The sequence below is a fragment of the Choristoneura fumiferana genome, chromosome 10 (assembly GCF_025370935.1).
Source record: "Choristoneura fumiferana chromosome 10, NRCan_CFum_1, whole genome shotgun sequence".
NCBI classification, from domain to species: Eukaryota; Metazoa; Arthropoda; class Insecta; order Lepidoptera; family Tortricidae; genus Choristoneura; species Choristoneura fumiferana.
Genome location: NC_133481.1, coordinates 16,868,496 through 16,882,947, shown reverse-complemented (window position 1 = coordinate 16,882,947; position 14,452 = coordinate 16,868,496). Strand labels below are relative to the sequence as shown.

The 14,452-nt window shown below is 36.5% G+C and overlaps 1 protein-coding gene across 9 annotated transcripts in view; it reads right to left on the bottom strand.

The window, feature by feature from the left end:
• Window positions 1–191: 191 nt before the first annotated feature.
• Window positions 192–14,452, bottom strand: part of LOC141432186 (CUGBP Elav-like family member 1) — a 531,549-nt gene continuing 517,288 nt past the window's right edge. For 6 of the 9 annotated variants that reach the window (XM_074093670.1, XM_074093671.1, XM_074093678.1 and 3 more), the window contains 6 exons: window positions 14,104–14,282; window positions 11,789–12,053; window positions 10,407–10,625; window positions 9,276–9,302; window positions 4,485–4,607; window positions 192–4,016 (listed from right to left, as the gene is read on the bottom strand). In XM_074093670.1, coding sequence (XP_073949771.1) covers window positions 3,745–4,016; window positions 4,485–4,607; window positions 9,276–9,302; window positions 10,407–10,625; window positions 11,789–12,053; window positions 14,104–14,282 — 1,085 coding nt within the window. In that variant the 3' untranslated portion in view covers window positions 192–3,744. The remainder of the gene's footprint in view (window positions 4,017–4,484; window positions 4,608–9,275; window positions 9,303–10,406; window positions 10,626–11,788; window positions 12,054–14,103; window positions 14,283–14,452) is intronic. The other 3 variants (XM_074093672.1, XM_074093675.1, XM_074093673.1) reach the window with 2 other exon arrangements.

Genomic DNA, 14,452 nt, shown 5'->3' with positions numbered 1-14,452 from the left:
AGCAAACGTAGATCTTTAGAAGGTATTTAACTGCAGAAGCCAATGAACTGTTGTGGTGCCCAATATGTTTTACACATCTTTCTATTTCCTCGGTAGTATTTTGAGCTTCGTAACTGCTCATCCACTTCTGCTGCTGACTGTACAAAGTGATTAATAAAAAAAGAATGAAATAACAAAACTTTTTTAAACTTGACATTTATTTACATTCATATCAACAAAACAGGTGTTGTATAAAACAGTTCTTTTATATTAATTTTTATACCACTGTATACTAAACAAGGTGCCTCGAAAATGTGTAAAAATTATTTTGCGTCTGTATTTTAAGATATGACGTGGTTCACGAAGGACGCGACTATTCTGCCCTGAAGCTGAAAGATAAGCTGTAAACTATATCCAATGATGTACACATCAAAAAGTCCCCTTAGCTCTAATAACTATTGAGCCATCGCGAAAGAAAATACATAGGTTTACAGAACGTCACGCTCAACTTTGCTTTTAATTTTTAGCAAAAAGTCCATTGAATATTACAATATTGAAAAATTCAGACATCATTAGGATCATATTGCTTTCAAAATAAAGCACGTTTCAGCGCGACATTAAAAAAATAATGACCACCAAGATTTCATGTCAAAAAAAGGTGTAGCCTTTCGTTTGGCAACAATCTACAGTCATAGACAAAATAATATTGCCTACTAATATACAATTTAGATTTTTTAATTTAAAGTCATCTCACTTTTTGGGTATCTATCAACAGAATTTACACACTCCTAGAATCTAGTGCCAAAAATTGTCGACAGTTGGCATGGGTGACGAAATGTGTCCATAGACGTCTAATGCGGTTGGAAACAAAACAAAAACTTTCTCTAAAAACAGCTTTTTCGAATGTTCTCGAGCATAATTGATAAAAATGACGACACTTACAAATTTTTGGATGTCAGAGAAACACAATTGCAATGTTATTTTATAGTTTGGTAGTTTGCACTTTAAAATAGCTAGTTTGGTTGCAGTGTTTTGGCGGGAAACTTAGATGAAACTGCACTATCCTACGACAACCGAAATATCAAATCCACATGAAACTCCATGAGGCATATTTCCATGCGCAACAACATTGAGGTCTCCCGTCTTATAGCTAGGAAATATTAAGTAGGTAAAAAACCCTCCACACTAGCATATTTGACAATTATTTTAAAAATCATACCTATTTAAGTATTAACAGACTGATCTTGTGGTCGTGTCCCAATTTTTCTAAATATCTTACCAAAATGTCAAAAAACAGAAATAAACAATACATTCCCCTTTAATATTAATTTTATCTTACAACAAGAAAAAAGACAAAGCTATATAATCGTGCAGGTCCTATGGAACCTTGGAGTGCATTTAGACCAAACGAACCAACTGATATTCTATGAACGATCTGTTAGTTGTCTTGATGGGTAATGCAGAAAAATATGTTCTTTGAAGCATATTTTCTCACTTGGTTATCAATAACACAAAAAAAGTTCATGTTTCTGCTCTATGCTCTTTTGGTCTAAACGCACCTTTAAATAAAGGAATCACTAGACAAATGACTGAAATCACTAACTGCAGTAACGTCTAATAGGGAACTTATTCAGTCTAGATATTGTCTTTCTTCAGACATCGAAACATGACTAAATAAGAGTAAATAACTTACAAACCATACTAATAATCCTCTCTTTAATATAATACTCAACTAAATTTAATTAAGTTATTATAATGATGACCTACATCAGTTCTTCAAACGACAAAAGTAAACAAGTAGAATAAACACAACTTAGAAGAAATCGTTAGGTACTACTACATATTTTAAATTGGTCGTTTGTGGGTAGTTGGAAAATAATGCGTTGGCACAAATTGAAAAGTTAAAAGCTGTAGTATGTAGTATCTCACTCTGTTTCTCTTTAGATTAGTTTACTTAAAATGTTTAAGCCATGCTAACTATTAGAATGTTTCTGGCATGGCGAATTTTAGTACCTGAGCAGGAGCATTAACTAAGCTAATAGCAGTTTGTTCTTCCATCCAAACCCACAGCCCAGGCACATCCTTAAAATTGCATAGGTATTACAAAGTTACAGAATAAAATGGTTCATCTGAAAAAGTTCGAAACTAGTCCGACGGTTCCTGACTTATAATCATGACTTGAACTGTTTCATTCTGTAATTTTATAAAGCATGTCTTGCGAGGAACGTGATATTGTTGCTAATTACCTCTTAACTCTGATAGGTTTAACCCAGCTTTCATTTGGTTAAGTAGGTAGAACAAAGTGAAATATAATATAGCTAGATGAAAATAGAACTGTGCCAGTGATCAAGTAAGGTAATTTAAATGAACAAACATAGCTTAAGTACCTGAACCCATGCTATGAGCAACAATCAATATATTATGTTCATGTCTTTTAGCTATCGCGGATATGATAGCTCATAGTTGGGTGATTTATTACCAAACTTACTTACGAAAATATTCTAAATATTAAATACTTAAACCTAATAAAATTTTGACTAAAGGTCCAGTGTTCGATGTGTTACAATAAATATATATTAAACAAATTGTGTTAAAAAGAATATGATCCCAGTGAGGGTAGTCGGTACGATGAATATTAAACGTCGCTATGAACGGCTTAGCATTCATTTTCACGAACAATTATGAAATAGAAATATATTTTATTTGCATAAGTTATACACAAACAAGTACAACAAGAAGGTATGTAAATTATTAAAAACAATGTATTAGATATCTCAAATATATTCCCGAATATTCATGAAAAAAAAAACAGTTCTTTATGGTTTTTGCTGGTTATAAGAAAAGGTAGGTACCTACCTATGTTAATGTTGCCCGTGTATTTATTCAACTACGTATTTATCACGCATTAGATAAAAATCAAGGATGGCACGCATAAAAATACAGTAAAAACAGACACTGAGAATTGAATAAAACATTCGAGATATCTACTACGTAATATGAATTATTCATACTTTTGGGTCCATATCGAAAGAAACGTTCACGGTAGGTGGCCCTACAAACAAATTTACACGTTAAGTACACTATTGACAAAAAGTCAGGTAAAATAAATACACTGATCACTTTGAGATCATTTCGTTAGTCTAACGTCTTATTTGAACAAACAAAAATTGCGTAACAGAAATGGCCACATGGATTATATTAGTACGATCGACTGACGGTAACACAAAGAAGATCGATGTAACGAAATAATACTTATCTAATTATAAAGTTGTTCTAATGTAAAGTGACAAAACAAAACAATCAAATAGCAATACTTATTTGGTAGTTCCGGCGTTTATTCGCCGGTAGTAAGCTTTGGATGGCAAAAATATATATCTCTTTACACGTACGTTATTTAATTTATTAGAAGCGACCGTCTGGTCCGCGAGCTAAGTCTCGGTGCCAGCTCTTTGGCTTCTACACAGTATCGGTATCTAAACGCGTTGAACTTACGCTTTAAAGTGACTAAAACTTAAGTTAAAAACATATTAATAATTAATAAACAATTTGGGGAATACTTTGGAAACGATAAATCCTTTGACACGAAATCTTAACCTTATACTTATTAGTTAACAACTGTGCACATGGACTCGCGTTTTTGAACGAACCTTAACTATCTGTCAGTTCAAAGTGCACCGGATTACATCACAACAAACGTTCAAATACTTACAACCATTGCAAAGTTTTTCAGTTTTTTTTTAATGAGAAATCACTAGGGACGCGACTCTAGTACGGTCTCGATAGTTCCTTGGAGCGTTTTAGTTGAACTTTGAGTCTTTTTGTACCTATTTGGAAGCCGTTCATGGCCTGTATGGCGGCCTGGGCCGAGGCGGCGTTGTCGTAGGAGACAAAACCGAAGCACTTGGAGAGGTTGGTCTGTTTGTCTATGAACACTTTGGCCGAGATCACGTGGCCGAAGGGTAGGAAGGTGGACGCAAGGTCCGTGTCTGTGAACTCTTGAGGCAGGTGGTAGATGAACAGGTTGCCGCCTTCCGGACCTGGAACGGTAAGTAGACAAATGTGAGCTATTTTGTACAGGAATTTGTATTGATAACTTAACCAACAAAAAGTTGGAAAGCCTGACATTGTCACTTCAAAGTTCAATATCTCAAAAACAGCTGAACCGATTTTGATAAAACATGTCTAAGAACCATCGCTACAAACCCTGCTTTCAAATTTAGGAACTGCGACTCAAAGTGCAAGCTGCCGCCAAACTTTCAGAGCTAAAAGCTGAATCAATATTACTAAAAAAAAAAGAAAAACTGGCCATCTGCGAGTCTGACTTGCGCACCGAGGGCTCCGTACAAATATGTAGGTACATATATGAATATCAAGTAGCTATTGAAAAGGAGTGAGTCCATGAGTCATTTTAGATGGCTACTGACATCGACAGATAGGCATGAAAACATTTTTTTTTACATATGTGCATATTTAATGATCCTAGTAGATACATAATTATGTCATACCTTCGACTTGCTTGCCCGCTGCGGCGGCGGCTGCCGACCCAAGGACCGAGCCCAACGGCGCAGCCGCAAACGCGCTGCCGAACTGAGCCGCATACGCAGAACTCAAAGGCTCCGCTGTGGACCCTGTGGCATAACACGAGAAATATAGCAAACACTGTAAAAGATATTATCCTAAATGATACCGACACTAGAACAAATTCAACAAAAAAGAGCTCGAAATTGGATCCAGTTGCTCATAATTTTATGATAGGTAAATATTATCAACATTAAGGCATTTTTAAGTAGCCTATTTTGCGTCCCACTTCTAGGTAAAAGCTTTTTTTTGTTTCACTCCCACCTATCGAAAGTGAGCTGTTGCATAGAGAAATCAATTGCAAGAATAACTGCCGAATGTACTGTGTAAAGTGAAAATTATTCAATGAAAAAAAAAAAACTTAAATTATGCATAAATAAATTCTAAAATGAATTACAAAAGTTATGATTCCCATCTTGGTCACACTAATCAGTGATAAAAAGTTGGGGTTAAAGCGGATAAGGATCTCTAGATCCTCCCTACATCTCCGCCTCGGTCTGGCTCTATCACTATTATATTATATCGCTTGAGTTGACGTATACGGCGATATTTTAAATCAATCGATATGCTTATCAATCTTATGAACCCAATCTATAGGCACTATGTTCTAGTTTCGGTATGATTTAGAAAAAAAAAAGAATTCAAACAGGAACGTAAAAATAAATACAAAAATCGAGAAGCAAAATTTACGAGTTTCACGTGTAAAAAATTAGTCACGAGTGTTATGACTTTTACGTAAGGGGCCACGTTAGTCATAAACAGAAAGACTTTTATGTTATGGGCCACGAATTCGCAAACGTGGAGATTGAACAAGTACAGTAAACAGCACCATCTATACCAAGCGTGCATAAATATCTAATACGACTATATTTCTAGCGCCGGTAGGACGTGTTAGATATTTTTGCACGCTCCACTGGCAGATATTAACGCAGTGCCTACCTAAATGGCTATATTTAATAGTCATTGAGTAAACATCCATACTAATATTATAAATGCGAAAGTGTGTGTTTGTAGGTTTGTCCGTCTTTCACATCGAAACGGAGTGACGGATCGACTTGATTTTTGGCATAGAGATGGTTTATGGGCCAGAGACTGACATAGGCTACTTATCCCGGAAAAATGCATAGTTCCCAAGGGAACAGCGCGCGATAGCCGAATTCGACGCGGGCGAAGCTGCGGGCAATAGCTAGTAATATTCATAAACAGAAACATTTTCACGAAAGGGGACAAACTAGTTAGTAAATGACATATTTTCATGTAGGTAGGGGTTTATGCTGGTTGTGAATGAAAAGGCTTCTATAAGGGCTACGTTTGCATGGTAGGAAACACTGTAAAGGGCTAAGTAAGTGGTCATAAATCTGGGAGAAATGCTCCGGTAACCATTGGCATTGTAATGAAACGCAAAACAGACAAACTTCTAGCTAAAGCAGCGTTTCCACCAGAGCTGCGCGAGGAATATGTTTTTCATTAACCAATAGAAACGCTTCATTTACCTCGCCTCGCTCCGCTCAGCTGTTTCCACCAGAGATGTGCTGTGCGAGGATGTGTAAATGAAGCTTTTCTATTGGTTAATGAAAAACACATCCCTCGCAACACATCCTCGCACATTATTGGTGGAAACGCTGCTTAAACTGCCATGAACGCTTATATGCGTTTAAAGTAATGAGTGCGTGTGTGTTTGAGATACTGAGCGAAGATTTTCGCGTAAGTTCGAAAATAGGTATGAATGCTGGCTGTGAGAATTCCTCTTTTCTCCATGAGTATGTAAGAAGTCTTATAAAATGAATAAATCTATTATAAGCAAGTATCCTAAAGCTACTTAATTATGGATACGCATTCTACTCTAAGCAATCAAAAACATCGTGGATAAGCTATACTTATACGCAGAACAATTTAAAAACTTAAATTCAAATATGTCAGATTTTCGTGCACTAAGCGATTTCGATATACGATTATGGCACTTATGGCACAAAAAGTCTTCAAGTCGGACCATTTTTGCACAGTAAATCTCTTTGGACTAATCTTCATGCATTTTTTTACACTAAGATCAAGGAGGGCTTTTAAATGACTTACCTATTATACATAAAAGCGAACCAACAAAATAATATTTTAAACTCATGATCATGAAGGTGTTATTTAGGGCCTGTTTCACCACTTGTCGATTAACTTTAAGTGTCAGATAAAAGTAATGCCGTCTTTGTTTATTCGGACAAAACAAACAGAGACGGCATCACTGATATCCGTCACTCAAAGTTAGTCGACAAGTGGTGAAACAGGCCCTTAATGTAGTTACCATACTTTTGAATAAGATGTGTACGACAAAGGTCCTAAACTATCAAATGCCAAGAACCTCGCTTTTGGAACGTTAGGATATAAGTACAGTTTTATTAAAAACAATCTTTTCTGTTAAAAAGAAAAAGCATTTGAAGGTAGGTACTTATTTATTGAACTGTCATCGAAACTCTAGATGCATGTATCATACATAATATTTAAAGTGAATTCGGAAACTTATTTATAGTCAAAATTCACTTGGAAGATAAAAAAACCTGACGAATAAATTACGTACCTGCAGTCAGCAGCAGAAGTGGATGAACGGTTGCAGTGTTCAAAATGATCTAAACACCTTTTATTACCTTTGCGATAGAGTCGTGTGTTAGATCATTTTGAGCACCATAACCGCTCATCCACTTCTGCTGCTGAGTGTACATAATTTTGTTACGTAATATTGCGAATCATAGGTACTTATTGCAAACCTGTGCAAATTGAGGTTATGTATGTAGGTACCTAAAAATAGGTACCTTCAATTTTCGAGGTACCCACCTATTGAAATCTTTGTTACGTCTTATTGTTATCCTGCGAAGTTCATGTTATTTTAAACTGCTTGGTTGTAACAGAGTTATGTAGGTAGTTGGCGAAAAATACCTTGAATAATTTATTAACTCACAACTAGCTATTAATAATTATCACCGACAACGTACGTCCCACGAAAGTACTTCCCCGACATACTACAAAAAAATTAGTTAGCACTCTCATGCAAAACAATGGTTAAACACATGAAACACGTTTTTGCATCACATTGTTTAAAATTAAACGCAAAATGTAAGCGTATTTTACAACAAAACAAATATTCAGAAAACATTTAACTTTAGTCAAACCAAACACTTAGGTAACAACTTTAATTTTAGAAAATATTTAGTGATAATTTATATCTCGTCGTCTAAGTTTGTAATGTAGGCTATTATTACAAGTAAATAACACACTACGTGTAAGAAATAAAGGAATCTACTTATCGTTAAGCATTTTCAGACTTTCATAAAGCCGAATCAAAGAACTTAAGAATGTTATCAAAAAGGAAAGAGACAACCAAGACAGGACATTTTTTTTTAAATTAAGCTTCTTCGTTCATTGTACAAAATAACATCATGACAAACAAAAAAAATAAAACAAAAACAAACAACTTCAATCCTCATCTACGTCAAAAACCGTGGTCACGTAAACCTTTCATATTATTATGAAACAAAACAAACAATTATTACAATTAAATGCTTTTAAAAACAATCTTATGGCTTACTGCCTGCCTTAGGAAGCATTGTAGCAGCCAGCGACGAATATAAAACATTACAATCAAACCAAGCCAATCTCAGTAACATGTTCTAAACGAGATAATAGGTCTACTAATTATATCCAATAACTCAGTAATAGATTATAGAAGCCGCACTGTTTCTGATCGAATTCTCTCGATTTATTTAACGTATTTTTTTGTCTTCATCTGTAAAATTGGGTACCTTTTCTCTGACGTAAGTTTTCGTTACGAAAACTTGTACGAATATCTTTTTAATCAGATGTAGGTATACAAGGTTTTTTAATATTAATCAGTTGTATTTTTACAGGTGGTTCAGTCAGTTTTGAATGAAAACCCCTGTATGTTTGAGTATTTTTCAAAAAGTTGTCCCGTCATGAAATTGATGAGAAATCAGTTTGGTCAAGAAATTATTAACACTAAGGACGAGATCATAAAACATAAACTGCATAAAACGTCCAAAATTTCTTGACGTCAGGAAAACGTCACGAAATCTTGTGAGGAAAAAAGTCGTAATTTTGTAACTACATCAAAACTTTCTATTGGATCCAAAAACAAAGATTATCTGACTTTTTATCACCTTTACCAAAAGGTTTTTTTATATATTTAAACACCATATTGCTTATTTTTTGTGTTGGAATAGCGTTAAGAAATATATATTTTTTTTTAATAACTGGACAATTGAAAATGGATAACTTTTTGAGAAATAGTCAATTTCATATTTATTGATTCTGCACAATCACGTTAATAGCATGGTGAAAAGAATAAACGTTTTTAAGAATTTTAAATCGTAGTCGACAAATGTTTCCTTCCATATATATTATATCGATCTCTATTCAAAGTTACTGCGTCAAATGCGTTACTAACATTTTGAGCCAAAAATTCCGGTGAAAAATCTTTACAGGAGTGTTCGGTGCAACTATTGTATGCATCTGCAAATGATCTTAAAACACCTTGTATAGTAGGTACTTAAATAAGTTTTGTTACGGGGTCCATCGAACAACGGTAGGTTGGAAGTAGTATACCTTTTATTAACCACTGGTCTATCTCGTTTAGAACACAGTTCCCAGAGCCAAAACAGATAGGCATTCCATTTAAACAAAAGGCACACTGTCTTTTCAATTCAAATTCATTTTACCTGTGATGTTTGTCTTCCCGAGAAGACCTGAAGGATGAAAATTCATCGTTAATTTAACGGTTTTTTTTAAAGTTCTCTCAATTACTTAAGCCCAACCTGAAATAGGAAAGTTTGCGGACAAAAAGATCGTTATGGTTTTTTATGGGTTCTAACTTATGTAGCTGCATCCCAATTAGGGATCGGGCAGGGTTGGCAATTAGTGTGGGATTTATGGCGGGTTATTTGTGCTGGTAGACGAGTTTGGGGGATCGATGGTGGGGGTTCGTATGAGGGCAGGCAACCCTATATTTATCAAGTAGTTCAGCAGTATCTTTTATTTCAATACGATCGTTTTCTATTGCTTTTTTGTAAAAGTATCGTCAAAAGTATCAGACTTTATCTACCTACATGACAATATAATGAGAGGAAATTTACTTTTGCGTAAAATACCTACTTAATTACTTCAATAATGATAATGTATTTCATGTAACATTGGCCCAAAAACAAAGCCTTCCTAAAGTAAACTAGATACAAGTTTAGTCTAGATTACTCTACAGATACATTTTCCTATACAGAACGCCATTCGACAGTTCCATGTTTTGTTTTTTTGTGACTGAGTAAAATTTTTACGAAGCATGTTTTTGGATAAACTTGTACGGTCGCGATCGTTAAAAGTCCTTTGAATTGTCATACAAAATGACAGATATTCGATCTTAATTGTGTCCCAAATTAACGATTGTGACTGTACCTACATCTATTGATGAAAACTCTTCCTGATTTCTTTTTTTTTTATTCGACTGGATTGCAAACGAGCAAGTGGGTCTCCTGATGGTAAGAGATCACCACCGCCCATAAACATCTGCAACACCAGGGGTATTGCAGACGCATTGATATTATTAGACGCATTGGTATTTCTGTAGCATTGATGAAACTTTTGACCGCCAGGTATATCGCCATCTACCCCTCTAGTCGTTTGAACTACATCGGTCGGTGTTATTAGCAACCTTAGCCTAACCTTCCAATTGGCTTTTAGCATTATAATAACTTGGCGTATTATACCTAACTGTTGTATGCTGCAGTGGCGTTCAAAGGGTTTTATCGATTATGATTGTTTCAATAAAAAATATTATATATTAGCTAAGATGCACTTACACAACTGCGGCGCTGTCGGTTGCGGCGCGGCGGCGGGAGCGATCGGCGCCGCCTGCGACACGACGGGCTGCGTCATCGCCGCGAGCGCAGCCAAATTCTGCACCGACACCGGCGCGAGCAACCCCCCCAACTGCTCGCTCTGCAGCTGACCCCCCACCGAATTCACAGCGCCGCCGCTCAGCCCTGCACCATTGAAAGCTATGTCTTGATAATTTACGCCTAGACGGGAAAACGAAAACAAATTAAAAATGGAAAAGGGGTGAAAATAATTTCAAATTAATTGGAAAGGGGTGGGGTAGTGAGTTTGAACGGAAAATAAATTAAAACTAGGTAATAATAGAATTTTTGTCCGTGGACATAAGCTGCGTTGTGGGAGAGCTTCTAAACTAAATGTTTTAGAGAGTCATTCAGCAAAGTATAATAAGGTTGATGTGTTCAAAGAAAAAATTTTGATACAAGTTTTTTTACGAAATCTATACCATACCTATCTGTACCAAAGTTAAATAAAAGTTAGTAAAACGAATTTAAGTGTTTATATTTAAATTGAGGTTACTTCTTTTCCATGTTAAGTCCTTATGTGACAAGTTACTTGTATTGTAAGTGGCTTAACGGTCCAGAAAATCACCCATTAATAATGTGGGCAATATGGAGTCCTCTTCATTTGAAACAATACTCTGGACGATTGTCTATATTTATGTTAATAGCCGACCTTGCAAGCATTGAAAGTTAGTTTTGTTTCTTCCAATTGTAAAAATAAATTAGCATACTAACATAAATTATGTGCATAATTATTTTATTATGCTAACGTTCGTCTTTGAAGTAAACGAGAATGATCAAGACTAAGTGCTAGTGTCCTCGAAACTGAATCATTTACGGCAACAATGACTAAAATTACATAATGACCTAGTGTATTTATCACATGACCAAAGCAAGTTAAATACTAAAGTGGCATTAGTGGCATGACTACGCATGAGTCAAATCGGAAACGCCGCGAGCAAATATCATATCTTGTAAAAGTACAATAACAACCAATATTAGCATTCTGCCGTCCTTATCAGAAATCCTTACTTATCTGCTTAATTGACGTAATTAACAACAATAACATAACTATAGGTACTGAATTAATTTTAGTTGTATTTTAATACGAATGATTATTAGGTCGATGCAATTTGGTATCTAAATCTGTGATATACAGATAACAAATTGCATCAAACAAGCGAACAAGTCATTCTATGATAACGATTACCTTCCGTGAGGCCGCGAGTTACATGCCAGCTGTCAAATCTCCAAAGCAACAATGTCAAAAATAAACTTTTAAATCTCTGTATTCAGACGCTTAAAAACTTGCTAAATATTTAAAAACATTTAAATTTTCTACTGACCTTGAAGCAACGTGGACCCTTGTCCCTGCAGCAACTGTTGCTGCAACCCGACCGCCTGCAGTTGCTGCAACAGCTGCAGCTGCGTCGCTGGCGAGAGCGCAGCCTCCGACGGGAGGAACGCCGTCGGCGTCACGGGCGTCGTCAGACCCCACAAGCTCGCCTGCATCGCTTGGAGCTTCTTCTGTTCCTTTTCCTTCTGTGTGTCTGCGAATTTGACCACCAGCGGCGCTGAGCAGCCTTCCATTGTCTGACTGTGGTGCAGGGTCTGGAAATGCGCGATGAGTTGTATTAGGTTTAGTTAGCGTAAAAAAACTGGTGATAACATTTACTGTTTGAAAAACATGCGGAAAATAACTTAATTCTACCAAAATTACCTCATGGTTTTGCGAAAATGAAAATGAAAATCATTTAAGTGTTGAAGTAAATCTTCAGATGTTTTTGAGCTCCTTGCAAACTATCAAGGCTCTTCAAAGTATCGTTTGAGAAAGCGACGGCGCGCTAAAACCGTAGCCTAAGGCCGTGTTTACATTAATCCAGTGAAATCGTTCCAGTAGCGATACATTGCGGAGTCAAAATTCTAACGAGTTACACAAGATCGATCGAGCACCGCAGTGTCATGATCATGAATTTGGAATGATTTTACTGGAATAATGTAAACAGGGCTTCAGACTATAATTATTAACTCGAACTATAAACAATTACTTTGCTCACCCGCGACCTATCCCATCCATCAATGAAGTTAGATACAGTCACCTGCATTAATATCTGCCACAGCGGAGCTTGCAAAAATGTCTGACATATCCTAGCGGCCCTAGAAATAGAGTCGTATCAAAATGTACGCTTTGCTGTGTCAGATATATGGTGTTGGTGATAGTGATAGTACATACAACCTTCTTACCTTGCTCCTTGGGAGGTACAAAGGCTGCAGTTTGTTTCTTTTGTTATTCTATGAATTTAAGAGATAGTTAGGGGAGCGAGCGTATCATCGAAGCTTTGAAAAGGTCGTCTATCTGTTCATTTGTAATGCTTCCCAATACCCGCGGGAGCCCGGTAAGGATTCTTAATTGGGACTCCGTAATGGACCGAGTTATTAGAACCAATCCGCTTTAAACTTCACCGCCGCGACTAACCAATCAAGAATTTCGTATCAATTTTAAAACCCCAAGCGTTCAGCAGAACTCGGGAGCTCCTAGTGAAGTTTCCTATTCAATTGAAAGTGATCCAACTTAAACGAGTCTTTGTGCGAAATCTCTATTGATTTAACAGGAGCGATTAGATTTCATTATTGTCGAGTTCCAATGAGTTTCTTTCGGTTTTTACCACAAACTTTCTTAAGGAGCTTTGGCAACTTCAGCAGAGCGTTCTAGTTGATTTGCTCCATTAATGAATCTATTTCGACTTAACTTTGTAACTGTAACTTGAGAAACTGAAGTAAACCTGGTCTGCTTGAAAATACGATGTCTGATAAGAAACCTACAGGAGCTGAGGTTATATGATAAACTGTTGTATAGGATCTAAGCTAATCGCAACTTGTTTTATGTTTGAATGTTCATCAAAATTCATTGAAAGCCACAAACAAGCCAGTGTTAAACCAAAAACCTGGATTCGGGGTAACACTAATAGATGCAACACATCATTCACGGACAAGTCAATTTTTATTTTGAAGCTAGATTCTGTAGCAAAAATAGCTAAATAAAAAAAATAACCTAGCACACCACAGCAAGCCTACCGCCTATATACTTGCGCTGTCTATATAGTTAGAATTCAAAATTAAATAATTATTCAGTAGTAAGTGTAGTACGGGTAGTAGCGACTTAGGAGAAGATCACAGGTCACAGGACAGCATCACACGGAAGCTAACCATTTTTTCCGGAAATATCAAACATCCGATATTCCACAACGAACTCCGACACGATATTTATGGTAAGTATCAGGATGCATTTGCATTGGACTGACCGCAGGTTAAAGACGGGTCTGAATGGGCTTTCAAGGTATGCAGCGCGTGAAACTCGCGGAATGGAAAGTGACAGCTCTGAAGAATATTTGCTGTTCGAGTGGCTTGCGGGACTCAATCGAGTTTTAGAAAGGAATTGGATAAATGTCGTTGTCGGGTTTTAGGTTATTTAAAACTTGAGTTGCACGTCAAGCATGTTGGGTTAGGTATCAAAAATGATGAATCCCAAAGTTTGAAACTTGTGATGTTAAATAGCTTTTCATTTTTTGCCCTTTTTGATAATGACAAATTATTTTCAGTTGCGAGAAATCTCTCTAGTGGATCGTAGTGTGTACGGCCAGCTTAATAAAACACAAGTTACCTTAATGGCAGCGATGGCCGCTTGCTTAGAGATGAAAGTGACGAAGGCACATCCCTTGCTCTGGCCCTGCGCGTCCCGTAGCACCGTGCACTCCTCTATGGCACCGTGCCCGGCAAACAGCGCTCGAACATCATTCTCTGACAGCTTCTTATTGAGCATACCCACGAACAGCTTGCGTTCTGGAACAATCGAAAAGGCAGAGTTAGAGTCATCATAAGTACAGAATGTTCTCTTTCAGTTTTATTGATAAGTTTTCACAAGCTTGCAATGTTTACGTGTTTGTTGAGGCCAAATCTTGCCAATACTTAAACAGAAAAGTCAACAAAGAAACCTGTTTAAATATTTTTTG